Source organism: Scyliorhinus canicula, chromosome 13 (assembly GCF_902713615.1).
Source record: "Scyliorhinus canicula chromosome 13, sScyCan1.1, whole genome shotgun sequence".
NCBI lineage: Eukaryota > Metazoa > Chordata > Chondrichthyes > Carcharhiniformes > Scyliorhinidae > Scyliorhinus > Scyliorhinus canicula.
This window is the reverse complement of record NC_052158.1, coordinates 140,812,771-140,830,382: the sequence shown is the minus strand read 5'-3', so window position 1 is coordinate 140,830,382 and position 17,612 is coordinate 140,812,771. Positions and strand designations below refer to the sequence as shown.

At 44.8% G+C, this 17,612-nt stretch overlaps 1 protein-coding gene across 2 annotated transcripts in view; it reads left to right on the top strand.

Annotated features, from left to right (window-relative positions):
* The window catches only part of plod2 (procollagen-lysine, 2-oxoglutarate 5-dioxygenase 2), a 169,556-nt gene that overhangs the window by 100,630 nt on the left and 51,314 nt on the right, over nucleotides 1-17,612 (top strand). For both annotated transcript variants that reach the window (XM_038815300.1, XM_038815301.1), the window contains exons 5-9: nucleotides 4,785-4,897; nucleotides 5,094-5,157; nucleotides 7,058-7,155; nucleotides 8,501-8,602; nucleotides 17,165-17,290. In XM_038815300.1, the coding sequence (XP_038671228.1) occupies nucleotides 4,785-4,897; nucleotides 5,094-5,157; nucleotides 7,058-7,155; nucleotides 8,501-8,602; nucleotides 17,165-17,290 (503 nt within the window). The remainder of the gene's footprint in view (nucleotides 1-4,784; nucleotides 4,898-5,093; nucleotides 5,158-7,057; nucleotides 7,156-8,500; nucleotides 8,603-17,164; nucleotides 17,291-17,612) is intronic.

Below are 17,612 nucleotides of genomic sequence, written 5' to 3'. Positions count from 1 at the left end.
TTATTTTAATTGGGTACAGCTAAAGGAATATGGGATCCACTTAATAATTTCATGTCTCTAATAATATTTCTGTTTTGGATGGATGTCTGTATCTCTGTTCCGAGCTATCATTAGAAAGGTAGCCATATTTACTGTACACATTGCCTTGTAGGTTGCAGTGTGCACTTGAAATAATTCCACATCAAAATGAGAACTTGGAAAGGCACAACCCCATGCTGAAAATAAGCGGCATTATTGTGACTTTGTGGGCGCGATTCTCTTGCCGCGTTCGCTCAAGCAAGACCACAATGTGGCTGGAGAATCCAGGGATAGCCCCGTCACGGGTCTCCAGGCAGCCTCCGCTCCTCGCGGGAGTAACCAAAGTCCTGCGAAACATTGGAATCGTAACCTTAAACATACTTAAGACCTTCTCACCGGGGATACACTGGCCTCCCTCGATTCTCTGGCCTCCCCAGGAAGGCTGCAGCCAGGTGCCATTCAGCACCGGTCCACACATATGTGGACCAAGCAGAACAGGAACCAGTGGGGTCTCCAGGGCTATCGGCGACCCCTGGGTGATCAGGGTCAGTGCCCAGGTGGCACTGCCAAGCTGGCTGGAGCACTGTCTGGGTGCCAGTGCAAGGATGCCTGGGTGCCATGGTGGCACTGCCAAAGGTCAGGGCCCGAGGGGGGCCATGCCCATGAAAGGAGGGTGAATGGAGTGGTTTGACGGGTGGGGGTGTGCAGGCCGGGTAATTAGGGTTTCCAGGAGGTTGGAAGGGTGACGGGAGGGGACTCTGTAACGGGGCTTGGGGAGGCCTGAAGAGGGGGCCCCGGGGACCCTATTGCAGGGTGTCCTCACTCTGGGGTGTGGGGTAGTATCCATGTGTGTGGGGGAGGTGTCATTGCCATGGGTGGGGGATGTGGGGGATCTACAAGCTCAGTTAGAGATCGGGGCACCCTTTCAAAATGGCGGCCTGATATCTGAGTCAGCTCCCCAGTGCTAAAAAATATTCTAAGGTGCGGGCTGAACCAGTGAGAAATTCCTCAGGGTCCAAAAAAGTGATTCAGTGTTATTGAATAGCGGTGAGGAACTCGCCGGCGAGAAACTCCCTGAAAAACCCACCGCAAATTAACTTAGATATTGTTTGGGAGAATTGCAATCTCTACAGGGATATCTGAAAACTGTCGAGCAAAAGAGGATTCAAGCCTGAGAAACAGACTTCTAATTCTAAAATAAGCCAAAGAGATTTTGAGCAGTATTTGATGCCTTACTTGGAATTAATATTACCGCATAAGATGCTGTGAATTCTTCATGTTCCTTTCAAATGATTTAATCCAGCTGCTCGACTGTGCAGTACCTCAGATCTTTGGCATGATTCCAAAGCTTTAGTTTGAGCCTTCACTCACCATCACCTCACAAAAAACTTGGAGAAAAGTGACTGCAGACATTTCAGATCTTAAGGTGATGTCAGCAATTTTCAAAACAACTATAGGTTAAATCCCATGGTCCAGCTAGAGCAACTCCAGTCACAGAATGATACAGCCTCATTATACTTAACCAAAACAGATTGTTTTGATTTCTAGTGGTGCAGTGATTTCAGTAAGTACAAAGCGATAAAATGCTGGCATTTATTAATCTAACATTTTTCATATCTTGATCAAAATTTGCCCCTCATAGATATGATCACCAAGCATTTGAAAAGCTGAAAACCAGCAGGCTTCATTTCCCATTCAGACAGGAATATTTACAGCCTGCCTCTGTCAATGCGGCAAACAGCTGATAGCGTGCATTGCCTGCAGCAATACAGCTAATTGTTAACAGTACTCAATACGTGTTGATATTTCAGAGCAAAACACTGCAGCTACTGTCTGATCAGTACAGTGTGCATGTGCGTGTGTGTGTGTGTGTTGAATGGACCATATCAACTAGAAGTTGCATGAAGCACCCCTACTGCTGGATTGCCAACCAGAATAAAAATGATTGAGTAGTTTCTTCATAAACCACAGCACTGCTCCAAGTGACGAGAATCTATTTTACGCAAATGTTACCCCCCCCCCACTCACGGCATCTTTTTTTTGAGATATTGCCCTGTTTTTATCGGAGATGTTGCTGCAGTTTCAGACATCAATTGTGTTTGCTGTATTTTGTAGAAACTCAGACCATTTTGGACTGTTGTAGTTTGCTGTGTAAGGAGACCCTTTGCTGATTAGGTAGACTTTTGTGACGGTTTGTGATAAAGAGCGGAGACACAGTGAGTGTGCCGAGTTCCTGGTGAAAAGTTTGAATAGAAAGCTGCCTGGTGAAATGACAAAAGTGCTACTACCTATCATAATATACATCTATGTATATAATGGAGTGCAGACAGGCAGTGATTGACACACAGGATGACCAGTAAGCACACAGAACAGAGCAGCCAATCACCAGACAGGACACTACCACTATAAAGCCAGAGGGCACCAGTTTTCCCGCTTTCTCGGGACCTAGCCTCTGAGACAGTCCGAGTTCGTGAGCTAGTCAGTGCAAACATCATGTGGTAGCTGGTAAGTCTGGTTAGGCTAGTATCAGGTCTCTAGTCAAGTCAACATAGTGTCAACCCACAGTTGAACATGTATAATACTTTAGACGTTAAATAAAATTGTGTTGCATCTTATCAAGTGTTGGAGGTCTGTCTCTCGCTACACTGCATCAAGTGCAGTCTTCATAGACCCAGCCTGCCCAACACATCACTACCCAAGAAAATTTGACATCTAAATGCGACTGCAATGTCCCAAATGTTGTGCTTGCTGAGATCAGCTAACATAGCAGATACTAATTTTGAACATGGCATCTTCCGGTTTACATAGCTGAGTAACTGCACAAGTTACATTTATCCCTAAACAAGTGTTTTTCAAACTTTTTTGCTCGGGACCCATTTTTACCAACCGGCCATCCTTTGTGACCCACGCCGGCCGTCCTTTGTGACCCACGCCAGCAGTCCTTTGCGGCCCACGCCGGCCGACCTTTGCGGCCCACGCCGGCCGACCTTTGCGACCCATGCCGGCCGACCTTTGCGACCCACGCCGGCCGACCATTGCGACCCACGCCGGCCGACCTTTGTGACCCACGCCGGCCGACCTTTGCGGCCCACGCCGGCCGACCTTTGCGGCCCACGCCGGCCGACCTTTGCGGCCCACGCCGGCCGACCTTTGCGGCCCACGCCGGCCGACCTTTGCGGCCCACGCCGGCCGACCTTTGCGGCCCACGCCGGCCGACCTTTGCGGCCCACGCCGGCCAACCTTCACAACCCACCATTTTGTCTTGCCTCTAATGTAAAAGGTGAGCCTGGTTTATATTCTATAGTCTAGTTGCGAAGAATGAGAAACGATCAAATTGAAACAGGCATTATTCTCTCAGGACTCTACAGAGCAGATACAGAATGTAATTTTTCCTCAGATGGTGGTTTACAGCCTGGGGATAAAGTCTGCAAATTACAATGCAACGATTTTGGACATAGAAAAGGAGGAATTATTTAACTCAAAGTATTGTGAATCTTTTTAATCTCTAAAATTCATTATCCAAGATAGTTCTGCAGGCTCAGCCATTGAGCGTATTCAAGATAGATGCAAGAAGACTGAATTGAATTTTGAAAAAAAATTTCTCCTGGGTCAACGCACTGCCATTTGGAGGAGGCGATGTTTCTCTCTGGGCTCCAGGGCATGTGCATTGACGAGCGGGCACGCCTGCGCAGCGCAGCCATCATTTTTAAAGCCCCTCACAGCCGGCATTTTAAAAGCCGACTGCTGTAGCCTGAATTCCAGCGATTGGGAACGCCGCGATGGATGGCTCCGCAACCCTCCTGACACCCGCCCGCGACCCACCTGCAGGTCGCGACCCCCACTTTTAAAATGCCTGCACTAAACCATCTGGGAGCTAGACCCCACCAACAAAACTGCAGTGTCTAATTGCGGCCCTGTGTCAGCCATTGAGTTGAAGGTGGGGAAGGACTTGGAGCAGGATTCACAGCAAACCCTGTATGCAACAGCAAGCAAAGTCTATTAATTAACAAACACTTCCCGCTCCTTAACTGACGGCATGGCAAATTTGGCAGACCAACCAAAGGTCCGTTGACTTCAGGAGGCAATTCCCGGTTCCACGGCGGACATGGCTGGAAAATCCAGCCAAATAGCACACTACAACAGTCTACAGTGTCTATTTGAAAAGAGTATCTGCGGATTACAGCAGAAAATGTAGCAACATCTCCCGATAAAAGCGGGGTAATTTCTCCAACAATACACAGTGAGTGAAGGATGGTTGCAAATGAGTGTAAAATTGAGCCCAGTCACTTTGAACAGGGTGATGTTCAGGCATGATTTGTGAAGAAATTACCCAATCGTCTCTTTTCTAGCTGGGAATACTGGTGTCACCCCAAAAAATGAACACAAATGAGAGGGTACTCAACTTTTTAAACAGACAGCTTCTGAGTACATTCTGAGGCAGCTTTCTATTCAAACTTTCCACCAGGAATTCAGCACACTCACTGTGTCTCCGCTCTATATCACAAACTATCACAAAAGTCTACCTAAGTCTACCTAATCAGTCTCTTTAAACACCAAACTACAACAGTCCAAAATGGTCTGAATACAATTTTGAAAGTCGGCCAATAAAATGGTATTCTCCCATTTTTCCTTATGTCGACTCTGCTTTTTCGATCAAAGTTTATAGACCTTTCTTTTTTTGATTATTGGAAGAAATCTTTTTATTTTCCGACTGCTGCATTTTTGTGAATGACTTTGTCCGACAGTCATTGTACTATTTTTTTCAGGTATCATTGGATATGCTTCTTCCATAAATCGCATTGTCGAGAAATGGCAACTGCAAGATAATGATGATGATCAGCTATTCTACACCAAAGTTTATGTGGATGCTTTGAAGCGAGTAAGTAAATCATGAGGGCAAGATGAAGAGAGCTTCAAGTTACAAATTACCGAACTGTTTAGCGTTAATGATAGTTCTGTAATAGTTGGTTGTTTTTCCAGGTGCCTTCCCAGACACTAGGAAGCATTTGTCAGAATTCTTATAGCACATGCTGCCCTTTTGGGATTAATCTTTTTCTGCCTTTATATTCTTCTAGCTTTCTCTCAACATAACTTTGGATCACAAAAGCAACATTTTCCAAAACTTGAATGGAGCTGCCGGTAAGCTCTGATCTTCTGCTTAAGTATCAGTGCTGCATGTTTATGAGCCGCAAATATTGCTCAGCTAGTAAATTCCTGTTATGTTTCTCTGCAAATTTATATTTAACAAGTAAACCTCAACAGTATATTTTATGTGCTCAGTAATCAGGTGAAGTTACTAAAGTGATTTGTAGCTTGTTTTAATAAACTACATTTTGAAATTGGCAATAATTAACCATGCACTGCAGCGGTTCAACAAGGATCTTGAGGCAATCAGGGATGTTCAATAAATGCTATAATATCCACATCCCATGAAAGAATACATTTAAAAAGTGCATTAATTTCCCTTTTAATTGATTCTGTAATGATTTTTTTAAACTTAAAAGTTGATATTTTTTATTTGGCTCTTTTTAACTTGAGCGACCTCTGTGTAAATTTGTCATGGATTTATTTCTGGGCTCAATCTCTACTCAAACTGAGTTGACTTTGATTATGATTACTCCTCGTGGTAAAAGAAGTATAACTGATATGATATAATAATCTTTATCGTCATGAGTAGGCTTACATTAACACTGTAATGAAGTTACTGTGAAAAGCCCCTAGTCGCCACATTCCGGCACCTGTTGGGGTACACTGAGGGGAAACTCAGAATGTTCAATTCACCTAGCAGCACGTCTTTCAGGACTTGTGGGAGAAAACCGGAGCACCCGGAGGAAACCCACGCAGACACGGGGAGAATGTGCAGACTCCGTACAGACAGTGACCCAAGCTGGGAATTGAACCTGGGACCGTGGCCCTGTGAAGCAACAGTGTTAACCACTATCCAATCCTGCCGTCCTGATCACAGCTAATTTTATTACCAGACGGTCAGATCCCGGGATGAAACCCTGGCTCAACCGTCTGTAACTTTTATTTTTTGTGTAGCGGCATTGATAGCCAGAGTCACAGGCTAATTAACTTTTAGCAAAAGGATAAAGCATTTATTAAACATAAAAAGATTAATTGTTAAACACTACTCCTTCATCCCAATAATACCTTACAGATAAACACCGATTTATAAGAAATGACAAAAGGAATCTTATACTCTAATGTTCTCAGTAAGTACACAGTCCATATAAACCAAGTGACACTGGTTTCTGGATGATAAGTCTGAAAAAATTCTTAGGTTGTTACATATTCTGCCAATCTAGTATCACCAGGATTTTTAAAGTGCTGGTATTGTCCAATGAGTAAACCAGGTGGGTATTTTTATGAGAATACCTGAATAATGTGTAATGTAATGGTTTTGTTACTGGATCAGTAATCCAAAAGGCTGAGCGAATTATGGTGATCTTGAATGCATTTCAGGAACGTCTGGTGGCAGCAATTTCAGTAGTAAGTTTCAAAAGGGAATTGGATCTCTACAGAAAGAGGAAATGCTTGAAGGCTGTGGAGTGAATGGCAGGGGTGTGGGATTGATTGCTGGCTCCTCAGAAAGCCAGTACAGGCGGAGTGACCACTGAATTTCCTTCTGTGTCTATCCAAAGAAGTCTTACAACACCAGGTTAAAGTCCAACATGTTTGTTTCAAACACCAGCTTTCGGAACACTGCTCCTTCCTCAGGTGAATGAGAATTCACTTGAGCAAGGCGCAGTGCTCCGAAAGCTAGTGTTTGAAACAAACATGTCGGACTTTAACCTGGTGTTGTAAGACTTCTTACTGTGCTCACCCCAGTCCAACGCCGGCATCTCCACATCATATCCAAAGAAGAACAAGATCAAGGGCCCAAAAGGCCTACTGTTGGTCCTTTGTTCCAGCAGCCTTCATGGTCATTTAACCATCATGACTTTCCTGATTATGTATTGAAAATGTATTCAACTTCAAATAAAACTATCTTTTTTCTCACACCTTTTAAAAAAAAAAAAATCTCCTTTCTTTGCAGATGAAGTAGAGTTGCACTTTGAACCTACACGGGTCAGAACCAGGAATATCATATTCGACACATTGCCTGTGCTAATCCACGGCAATAGACAGACCAAAGTATGGAAGTTTACTGTTAAATATCGAGAGTGGAGTGTCTGGCCTGGCCTATCTGCTTGCTTCTTCCTGTACTTTATTTTCACAAGCTACTCCCCAGGCGATCAGCAAAGGATTGCCAAAGTCCCTGCCTGTGGCACCCAGACCCCCTAGGAGGTGTGGGAGAATAACAAGATGAACTCACCATCTACTCCTGTATTTGCGCGTTTCCTTTTCCACATGCTAGGGAGCAAACCAGTATTTCATGTCTGACATTGGAGAATAGCGGATGCAAGCCTGCATCTCACAATTTCATTATAAGTGCCTGCCCTCCCTGTTTGTGATAATATTTCTGTCAGATTAATTCATGTCCTGTTTGAATGGAAGCGGAAGTACACAATCCAGGGATTCCCGATCAGCCGGTGGTGTTGGTCCTGATTTTTATCACTTAAAGTATCGCGATTTAGGGCTGTTTCCTTTCATGTTTTCAGTTTAGACACTTGCATGCTTATTCACCCAGGCTCTTGAGCTTTCACAGGGTTCTGTCGATTTCCTATTTTAATCTCAGCAGAGCTTCCAACAAAACAACCTAATTGACCATTCTTAGCCTTTTATCCTGTTTATCAGAGATTGCTTACTAGAATCTTCATTCTAATCCGAGAAAACCTTGTAAATTTCAGACAATGGTCTCTTTACTGGTTATATGCATCCTTATGTTCTAATACTATAAATAATGTTGATACTCATGTAACCAAGATCAATTTAAGAACTAGCCTGTGTTTTTTAAGAATGTTTTCTCCTTTTCTTTGGTCTTGAGATGGGCTCCTTTTTAATTCCACGAGTGGTAGCAGCCACTTGTACTCTTCACCCATTCTTCAAACATTAACCCAGACGTGAAGTGCTGGCAGGCTTTACGACATTGGAGAAGAAGGGCCTCGGTACAATTAGCAAAACGATCCTCTCTTTGCCTGGCATCCGCAAAAAGGCAGGATTCACTAAGTAGCGGTCAGCACCTGGGAATCTAGATTCCTTCTCCTCCTCTTCCCTTTCAGGCCTGACGCCACAAATGGTAGTACAGCCCGCAACTGAAGATAAATGCTCGCACATGGACAAGGTTTAGCTTAGGGGGTCAACTAAATGGCCTAAATACGGATTAATCAGTTTTGCTTGGATACAAATACTAAAGTTAATAATTGTGTGTAAAATGCAGAATCAAATGGTTTCAGTGCCAGCGTACCCATTTATTAAATAGACTAAATTTTAATGGGGCATATTGAATGGTTTGTGTTTCCTTTTGTTCTGGTATATTGATTCTTTTCAATGTTTTAATGTGTTGATGCTTCTATTTCAATGTGTTTCTTTTCCTTAGCACCTGCTGAACTATCTTGGTAACTATATTCCTGATGCCTGGACTTCTGAAACTGGCTGTACAGTTTGCAATGAAGATTTACTGGATCTGTCAACACTGGATGTGAGTTTTTGATTGGTTTTACACTTTTCTTAGTTTTGGTGCAGAGGGACCAATGTACAGCAACATGCGCTTTAGCGACCTCAAGAAGAGCATACCCTGTGTGATATTCATTATAGGACAGGTGAAGGTAGTGGTATGACTGGGCGGAAAATCATTTAAATTACTCCAACTTGGGCTAAAACAGATTTTACTATCTATTTTATGGCAAAGCAGTTCCCAGCTATTAAGCAAACTGAAAATATATTTTGAGTGCTCCAATATTTTGCCCATCAGGGAAACATCCTCTCGATATCTACCATGTCAAAACTTTTCAGAAAAGCACATGTTTCAGTAAGATCACCTTCACCTGCTAAGCTCCAGTGAGTTTAAGCCCAACCTGCTGAACATTTAGCCATTAGGCAACCCCTTCATCTTGGAATCAACCTAGTGAATCTTCTCTAAACATCTTCGCATGCAGGTATATCTCTCCTTAAATAAGAAAGCCAAAACTGTAAGCACCGCTGTTGGTGCAGTCTCACCCACCCCTTGTACAGTTTAGGAAGGCATCTGACTTTTTTGCCCTTTGCAATAAATGTCAACGTTTAATTTGAATTCCTAATTACAGGATAACTTGTGTTTCATCTGCACGGGCATCCAGGTCTCCCTGTATTGTCCAGCCCTTATCTTGATTAATAAGGGGATCAGGGGTTATTGGGAGAAGGCAGGAGAATGGGGATGAGAAAAAATCAGCCATGATTGAATGGCGGAGCAGCCTCAATGGGCTGAGTGGCCTAATTCCGCTCCTATGTCTTATGGTCTAATGTTCTGTAATCTCTCTCCATTTAAATACTTTTCTGTTCCCAATTAATCTACAAATTATAAAGCTGTTAGATTGTCATTAAACTGATTAGTTAATGTCCATTGCTGAAGTGTACCTTCCACCCTTATGCTTTCTGACCTATAAATGACTCCTGGCTAACATGCTTGGCTCTTAACTACCCTCTGAAATAGCCAAGCAAGTCACTCGGGAACCAGGAGTCAGAAATTATAATTAAAATTGCAATACGTAACTGTTACCGCAGCTTATATATAGCAGACTACAAAAAATGTTTTTTAAACCGGGAATCCAGAGAATCTTCTGATTTAAGTTAGTCTGCTATTTTGGTGTAAGCACGGCATAAAAATATATCACTTTCAATACTGAAGGCAATTGCTTTTTAATCTGCCTGTTGGATATTCTGCCAAATCTATCTGTTGGAAGTTTGAAGTTAGTTGATCCCAAGGGATTGGTGTAAGTACCTACTAAAGATGAGGGAATTGGGAAAACAGTTGGTGGGTTTGCAATGTAGATTATGCTATTTATGAAACATTGGTAAAAACAGCAGCTCCATATGTTAGGGACCGTTCAGATGTTATATATTTAGTTTGCAATGAACATCTGATCTATATAAAGTGTGTGATAGTGTGGATACTTGTTCTGGTTAATTGCCTCTCTGCTCAAAATGCAAATATGAACTTGAAATTGGTCTAAGGTACCAATTGGACCCTTGCCAGTCCAAAGCGAGCTTTTTTAAAGCTAGCTTTTCAATTCAATTGCTTTGGTGCCAGGCAGCGGCATAGGGAAAGGGAATAGTACATTCATTGTAGGCATTCATTGTGTTTCGAATTTTAAGAAATAACACTAAACTCGGCCATCCTTGTGAGGGGAAAGTCGATACTGTTTCCATCACTGACCGTTAGTGCTTTTTGAAGTCCTTTGCGGGATCTCAAAGACAACTGGAGTGGAGAGTAAGTAAATACAAACATTTCAATTGTTCTGTACATCTCGTGCCATTTCTTGTTTGGAGAAGTTGGAGAAATAACCTGAACCTATGCCTTTACTTCTACTCCTGCTAGCAGGCACTCGACTGTTTTTTGGGAGCTGCAAGGACATGCTGAGCTTGTGGTAGTTAAATTGGATCTATTTGTCGTGGGCGCTGTTGGGTAGACCATAACATAAATGATGCACACCACAAGATTAGTCAGTTTCACTTGAACAATAATTATTAACCTAGACATTTCTATGATAGTGTAACATTGTTTGAACGCGACTCGCCCTATTTGTGCTGTGAGCTCTACTTGCTAATTCCAACTTCTTAGCTTACCCTCCAATCATCACAATTCCTTTTGTAACTGAAGACACGCTTAACCATTTATATCGGAACAAAGGAAATAGGAGCAGGAGTAAACTATTCAGCCTCTTGAGCCATGCTCCGCCATTAAACTAGACCGCGGCTGGCCTTCTATCGCAATGCCGTTTTCCCACACGATCCCCACCACCTGGAGGTTCCCCTCCAAGTCACTTCCCATCTTGACTTCGAAATACATCTCTGTTCCTTCAGTGACGCTGGATCAAAATCCTGGAACTCCCTCCCTATCAGCACTGTGTGTGTGCTTCCCCACAGGGGACCGCAGTGGTTCAAGAAGACAACTTGCCAGCACCTTCTCAAGGGCAGTTAGGGATGTGCAACTAATGTTGGCCAAGCCAGCGAAGCCCACATGCCACAAATGAAAATCCTTTGGTATAAGAAAACCTAGAATACTTAATGACTTGGCCTCCACAGCCCTCTGGGTAGAGAATTCCAAAGATTTATCATCCACTGGGTGACGAAATCCTCCTCATCTCAGTTCTAACTGGCCAACCTCTTATTCTGAGACTGTGTCTCCTGGTTCTGGATGCCCCAGGGAGGGAGAATTACCCGGCATCTACCCTGTTGAGCCCTTTAAGGATTTTGTATGCTTCAATGAGGCCACCGCTCATTCTTATAAATTCAAGAGAATACAGTTCCAGTCCCCTCAATGTCTCCTCAACCCAACCCAGGGGTTAGTCCGGTTGATGTTTGTTGCACTCCCTCTATGGCAAGTGTATCTTTCTTTGTGTAAGGAGACCAAACTGTATATAATATTCCAGATGTGGTCTCATCAAGACTCTCGTACAATTGCAACAAGACTTCTTTACTCAGTTGCGATGAAGGCCATCATGCCATTTGCCTTCTCAATTGCTTGCTGCACCGGCATGTTAACTTTCAGTGACTCGTGAAGAAGGATACCCACGTTCATTTGGAGAATGGCATAACCCCATCTCTCTCCATTTAAGAAGTACTCTGAAATATTGCAGGGTCTGCAGCTCGGCCTACAGCTCACTGAGCTCTAATCCAACGCTCCTCTAGCTGCAGACATTTGCTGCAGAGATGTTTGACTATTCTAGAGCCCCTCCCCTCGACCAACCACAACGCGTATTTCCTCAACGTCGTTAACGAGTACTCACACTTCCCCTTTGCAATCCCTTGCCCCGACATGACCGCGGCCACCGTCATTAAGACCCTACATAGTATCTTCACCTTGTTTGGTTTCCCCACTTATGCCCACAGTGACCAGGGCTCCTCGTTTATGAGCGACGAACTGCATCAGTACCTGCTCGGTAAGGGCATCGCCTCGAGCAGGACTACCAGTTACAGCCCCCGGGGAAACGGACAGGTGGAGAGGGAGAACGCGACAGTATGGAAGGCCGTCCTCCTGGCCCTGCGGTCTAGGAATCTCCCAGTTTCCCACTGGCAGGAGGTCCTCCCCGACGCGCTCCACTCCATTAGGTCACTTCTTTGCACAGCCACGAACGAGATCCCTCATGACCGCCTGTTTGTTTTCCCGAGGAAATCCACCTCCGGGGTCTCGCTTCCAGCCTGGTTGATGTATTCCTCTGGAAACACGTGAGGAGCCATAAGTCCGACTCCCTGGTCGAGAGGGTCCAGCTCCTTCACGCCAACCCCCAGTATGCATACGTAGAGCACTCCGATGGCTGACAAGATACCGTCACCCTCCGGGACCTGTCACCTGCAGGATCACCTACCACCCCCCCCAACCTACACCGAACAGCGCCCCCCCCCCCACATGGCCTCCACACCCCCTCGTATACCCCCTCCCCCCACCGCTGACCTACAGGGATGAAGCTCCAGAAGACACGCTCCCGGAGTCCACATCTGTGCCTGCACCGACGAGTTCAACACCCATGCCTGCACCGAGTTCGACACTCATGCCTGCTGCGAAACCAGAGCTCAGGCAGTAGCAGCGCACGATCAGGGCGCCGGACAGACTTAACCTGTGAGCCCTTCACCCCCGCCGGACTTCGGGTAAACATTGGGAGAATTCAGAATGTCCAATTCACCTAACAAGCACTTCTTTTGGGACTTGTGGGAGGAAACTGGAGCACCCGGAGGAGAGCCTGCAGTCTCCACACAGATAGTGACCCAAGCGGGAATCGAACCTGGAACCCTGGCACTGTGAAAGACATTATGTCAAAAAAGCTCTTTTTTCTTCTGTTTCCAGGGCCCATAGATACTGAACACAATGTTGGTTCTGGCATTGCAAGATACTGAATAGTGAGGCTCTGGAACATCAAGCAGAATATGCACCTCATTATCTACCAAATGGAGTTTCGGTTTTTTGACACTCCCGTCAAGTGAGAGGTGGGGGAGTGATGGCCATTCTTGTCTCCCCTTGTTTCCTGCAAGAGCCAAACTCAGTGCACTGACCCTGCAACACAAGTACCAAGATCAGAAAATCCTCCCAGAAGTCAGTAATTAGGAGCAAGACATGCTGGCATCAGAATAACCACATCGACACTATAATATATATGCTCGCCTTCGATGTCTGTCAGCAGCATGGCTGAATATGACCAGAGTGAAGAATTTCTTAAGACGAACAATTATTGTAAAGATATGATTATTTCCATTGGGATTAAGGCAGTTGATTCAAGACGGAATATGTAGTGAATCATACATTGAAGTAGGACGAGGGCACACTGTGAAGCTGCCTGAAGAATTGCAGCTGAAACATTGGAATGCGTATCGTTCTTGACCTGTTGAACTGTTGAGATGAACGAGTGGAAGGATGTGCCTTCTTTTGAACACTGAGTCGTAGGGGATTCTCATTCCTCCAAGCTGATTTGTGAAGTGACCCCTCACCACCTAGTATTTCACATGAGCTGTTAAGCAACTAAAACTGATTGCAATTGCATCAGGGAAATTATCTCCAAATCTCTGAAAAGTAGTTTGAACGGTTTTAAGTGGGAAGGGTGCAATCCTTGGAGAGTGTATTGACAAAACCATATGTGATGCCTTTGGTTTTCAGCTGTGGATACAGTCCGCGGCCGCCCTGATTGGGGGGGGGGGGAAATCCGGGGGGGCCATACAGGATTCCGATCGGGGGCCACCGATCAGTGGGCGCGCATGATCTGGGGGGGGGCTATCTTTTTTCTGTCGCTCCATGGTGTGGGTTGGCCATGTCGCGCCGCGCGGACTACCGAGGCCGCCGTGCACATGCACGGAACCCGACCAGAAGTGCAGGGCCCCGTATTGGCATCCAGGGCCCACTTAGCCCCCTGGAAATTGCCGAATCACCCTGGACTTACTCCAGGTAAGCCCAGAATGATTTGCACATGTTTTTCGCAGGGGTGGGGTGAGAGTCCCATTACTGGAGAATTCCGCCCCGATTGTTTTTAGAAATCAATGAAGTCTTCCAGCCAGAAGTGGCGGCAGAGAGCAGGTCACATGCCTGTACACTGACATCACGTGCCCTGGGCGCGAAATCATGGAGCAGAGATTCCTCCATTTTGTACCATCCAGCAAGCAAGGAACGGGATTGTGTGAAGAGCTGAAGATGTATAGTTTTGTAATACGGAAGATAGGGCCAGAGACACAACAGGATCTCACAACTGAATCGCCTGGAGAGAGCTTCACAGGAGAGTCCATGGCAGGACCAAGCAGTGCTGGTTTGAGCTGTATACAGAGCTCCAGGGCCTCTGTTGAATAAGCAATTAAGAAGAAGCTGAAATCGGGAACAATGAGGTATGGCATTGTTAACTTGCCAATGCAAATCAGAATGCAAAGCCCATGTATGTTATATGCAGGGAAATACTGGCAAATTAAAGTTTTAAAATCCTCAAAATCTCAACGACATTTGAAGATTAAGCATGGCGAGTTCGAGGACAAACCTCTTGATTTGTTTCAAAGGATGCAGAGAGAACTTAAATCGTCAGCTGAAGTCCTCAGCTGCAATGTGACATTGAATGACAAAGCAAGTGAGACTGTGAGGATCGAGCAGGCTCACCTGTCTCATTTAAAGGTAAGCAATAATGGTGGGTTGTGAAGGTCGGCCGGCAAGGGCCCCAAAGATCAGTCGGTTGGTATACGTAGGTCCCGGGGGGAAAAGTTTGAAAAAGACGAGTCTGGGACTTTTTGTACTAATTTATAGACACGAATAATATGTTTATATGAGTTTTCTTTCTTGGTTGTTTTGCCACTCATTTCCACCATCTGAGGTGTAGGTGACGTTTACTGAGCCCAACATGCCTTGGCAATATGGCCCTGTTTTGCCACTCATTTCCACCATCCCTCCTTTTCAAATCTACCAGATTCTTTTTCTCTCCCTTCAACACCATTCCAACCCTCCCAGTCTACTCACGATACTGCACCCCAGTCACCACCCCACATGCTACAAATCCTAAAGGCTCCAAATATTCTAAATTTCAAGATCCCCTTTCCCATTTCTTAAACTTGGGACGCCCTAATCGGTACTTATAAAGCCTGGTACCATTGCTCAAAAACATCAAAGACATCAAAGATCTTGTATTATACGTTTCACTATTCAAAGGCCCGCAGATCCCATTACTCATAAATCACAGGACGATCTTAATACTTCAGTACTTGAGCTCCTCTTCTTGGTTCTGCCAGACCCAAGGAGCATATGAATAGATTCCTCAATGTTCCAAGACTCCACTGCCAAAGGTTTTCCAGAAGGATTTTCAGACCATCTTTTATTTAATTAACAAGCCACCTGCCAGAAACGAGCAGTGACCTCATTACCTTTTTTAAAGGGGGGTCAGGTTGAAGTTAGGGAAGTCTGGTGTCAATCCTGTTCACAAATCCGTACATTGTACAGTATGAGTAGATGTCAATTTGCGAGACTGTTTAGAAAAGGGGTCAGTTGGCTAAGAGTTTTATGCAACACTAACGCCAACAGCATGGGTTCAGTCTCCCTACTGGCTGAGGTAGTTCTTGGGCCTAGTGCCTGGCTTTGCTCCATATTGATATCCTGGCATAAGCTATGATTAGCAACCCTCGGTGGACTTCAGTCAAGGGTGAAACTTGAGAAACGCCACGCACTGGTCATCCATTGCAGGTGCCAAGTGACCCAGACATCTTGGGATTCCCCTTGCTTCTGGAATCATGGGCATGAGGAACTGAGAGTGCTGGGGCAGCGGCATGCATCAAATTCCTTTGCTTAAGTTAAGCTGTGAAATGTGTGACCTTTGAAATCACTTGCAGCTTACATATGTTCCAACAACCAGGAGTCGACCACCGAAGCTGGAAGCTGTTTTCATGCATTTGCTTTTGGGCTGTTGAGCCTTCCAGACTTCCTGAAGTTTAACTGCTTGTTGGTTTATTTGTAACATGGTTTAAATAATAACTTCAGCGCTCCACTCCACAGTCCTATAATCAGGCCAGTAGATTTTGCCGTAGAACAGACGACCCACCCTCCTAAAGTGCATCAAGATAGGAACATCAATTCTCACTGATTTTAGCAACTTCACTTACAAGATTCTTGTTCAGGGTAAAGTGACGTTCTCATTTTTGCAAACCGTTTAAGACGCAACCAAAGCTGATTTAAAGGCATGGCAAAATGCCTGCAGTACATATCCCTGTTATGAATTTAAGCAAGTTAGATCTGTGGGGGAGTTGGAAGGGGTGAGTGGAGGGTAGGCGTGTGGGTATCACCTGGGCCAGGCTGAAGACCCAGAGGAAGGGAGATTGGGGGCCAGGGTGGACAGGGTAGGGAAATAAGGGAAAAGTTGGGGTGTCTGAAGCCTAAAGCTTGAGATTCTTACCTGCTGTCCATGGAAATAGCCAGAAAGGCAAGAAGTAGTCCTGAAGTTACCATTAATTGGCCATTTAAGGGCATCAATTGGTTCCAGAGTAAACGGGCTACCTGACACCTCCCCTGCCGCTCGTAAAATTGCAATGGGCAGGAGAAGGGAGGTAAGAGCCAGAAAAGGTTTGCATGGCGTTTTATGGACCCTCGCCTGCAAGCTCACCTGTCTCGAAACTTAAAATTCTGCTGTGCATGTGACACAATATAAATATTTTTGTTTTTCTCAATTGTGTACCTTTACTAGTGTGGATCGTCTTGAAGAAACTATTGCTTTGTTGTGGCACAATCGAAGCCCTTGAGATTTAGTTCTTTGTTGAACAGATTTCTGCCCAAGGGCGAGAAATAAAACACTCAAGGCTGTTGCATCCTTGAAACTAAATCGCTGTGTCTGTTTCATCAACATTTCATAGAAATGTCAGTAAAAAGTTTCAATCTTCATTTAGTAATTCGTTCCGTTTTGCAGGGAGCAGAACTGAATGCTGTGTGTTTGATTAAAGATTCAATGGGGTTAAAATACCTCCAGTGCTGTCATATGAAGTAATTTGATTGTTTTCAACTAATCATTCGCAAAATGGGTTTTATTTATAAGTAATTCGATGCAATGTGTTTGTCATCTAGGAATATCCCAGTGTGACTGTCGGCATATTCATTGAAAGGCCAACACCTTTTCTTCCAGAATTTTTGGAAAGACTTCTGACCCTCGATTATCCAAGGGAGAAGCTTACTTTCTTTATTCACAACAAAGTGAGTATTTCGTTCTTGTCACTCCCTATCATAGATGAAATGAAAATTATAATAAATCTAACATGGCCCGCAGTTTAGTTTAAACTGACAGTTTCTTTTTAAATAATAAGGTAATAAAATGTGGAAGTTGGGTTTCCGCACACAAGGGGCGGGATTCTCCTATCGCACGGTAGAGTGTCCACGCCGTCCTAAACGCCATTGTAATTTTACGACGGCGTGAATGGGCCGCTCCCACGACTAATTCTGGCCCCTCCAGGCGGACAGCACGGCGCTGGAGCAGTTCGCGCTGCTCCAGCTGCTGATCCCGGCGCGAACTGTGCGC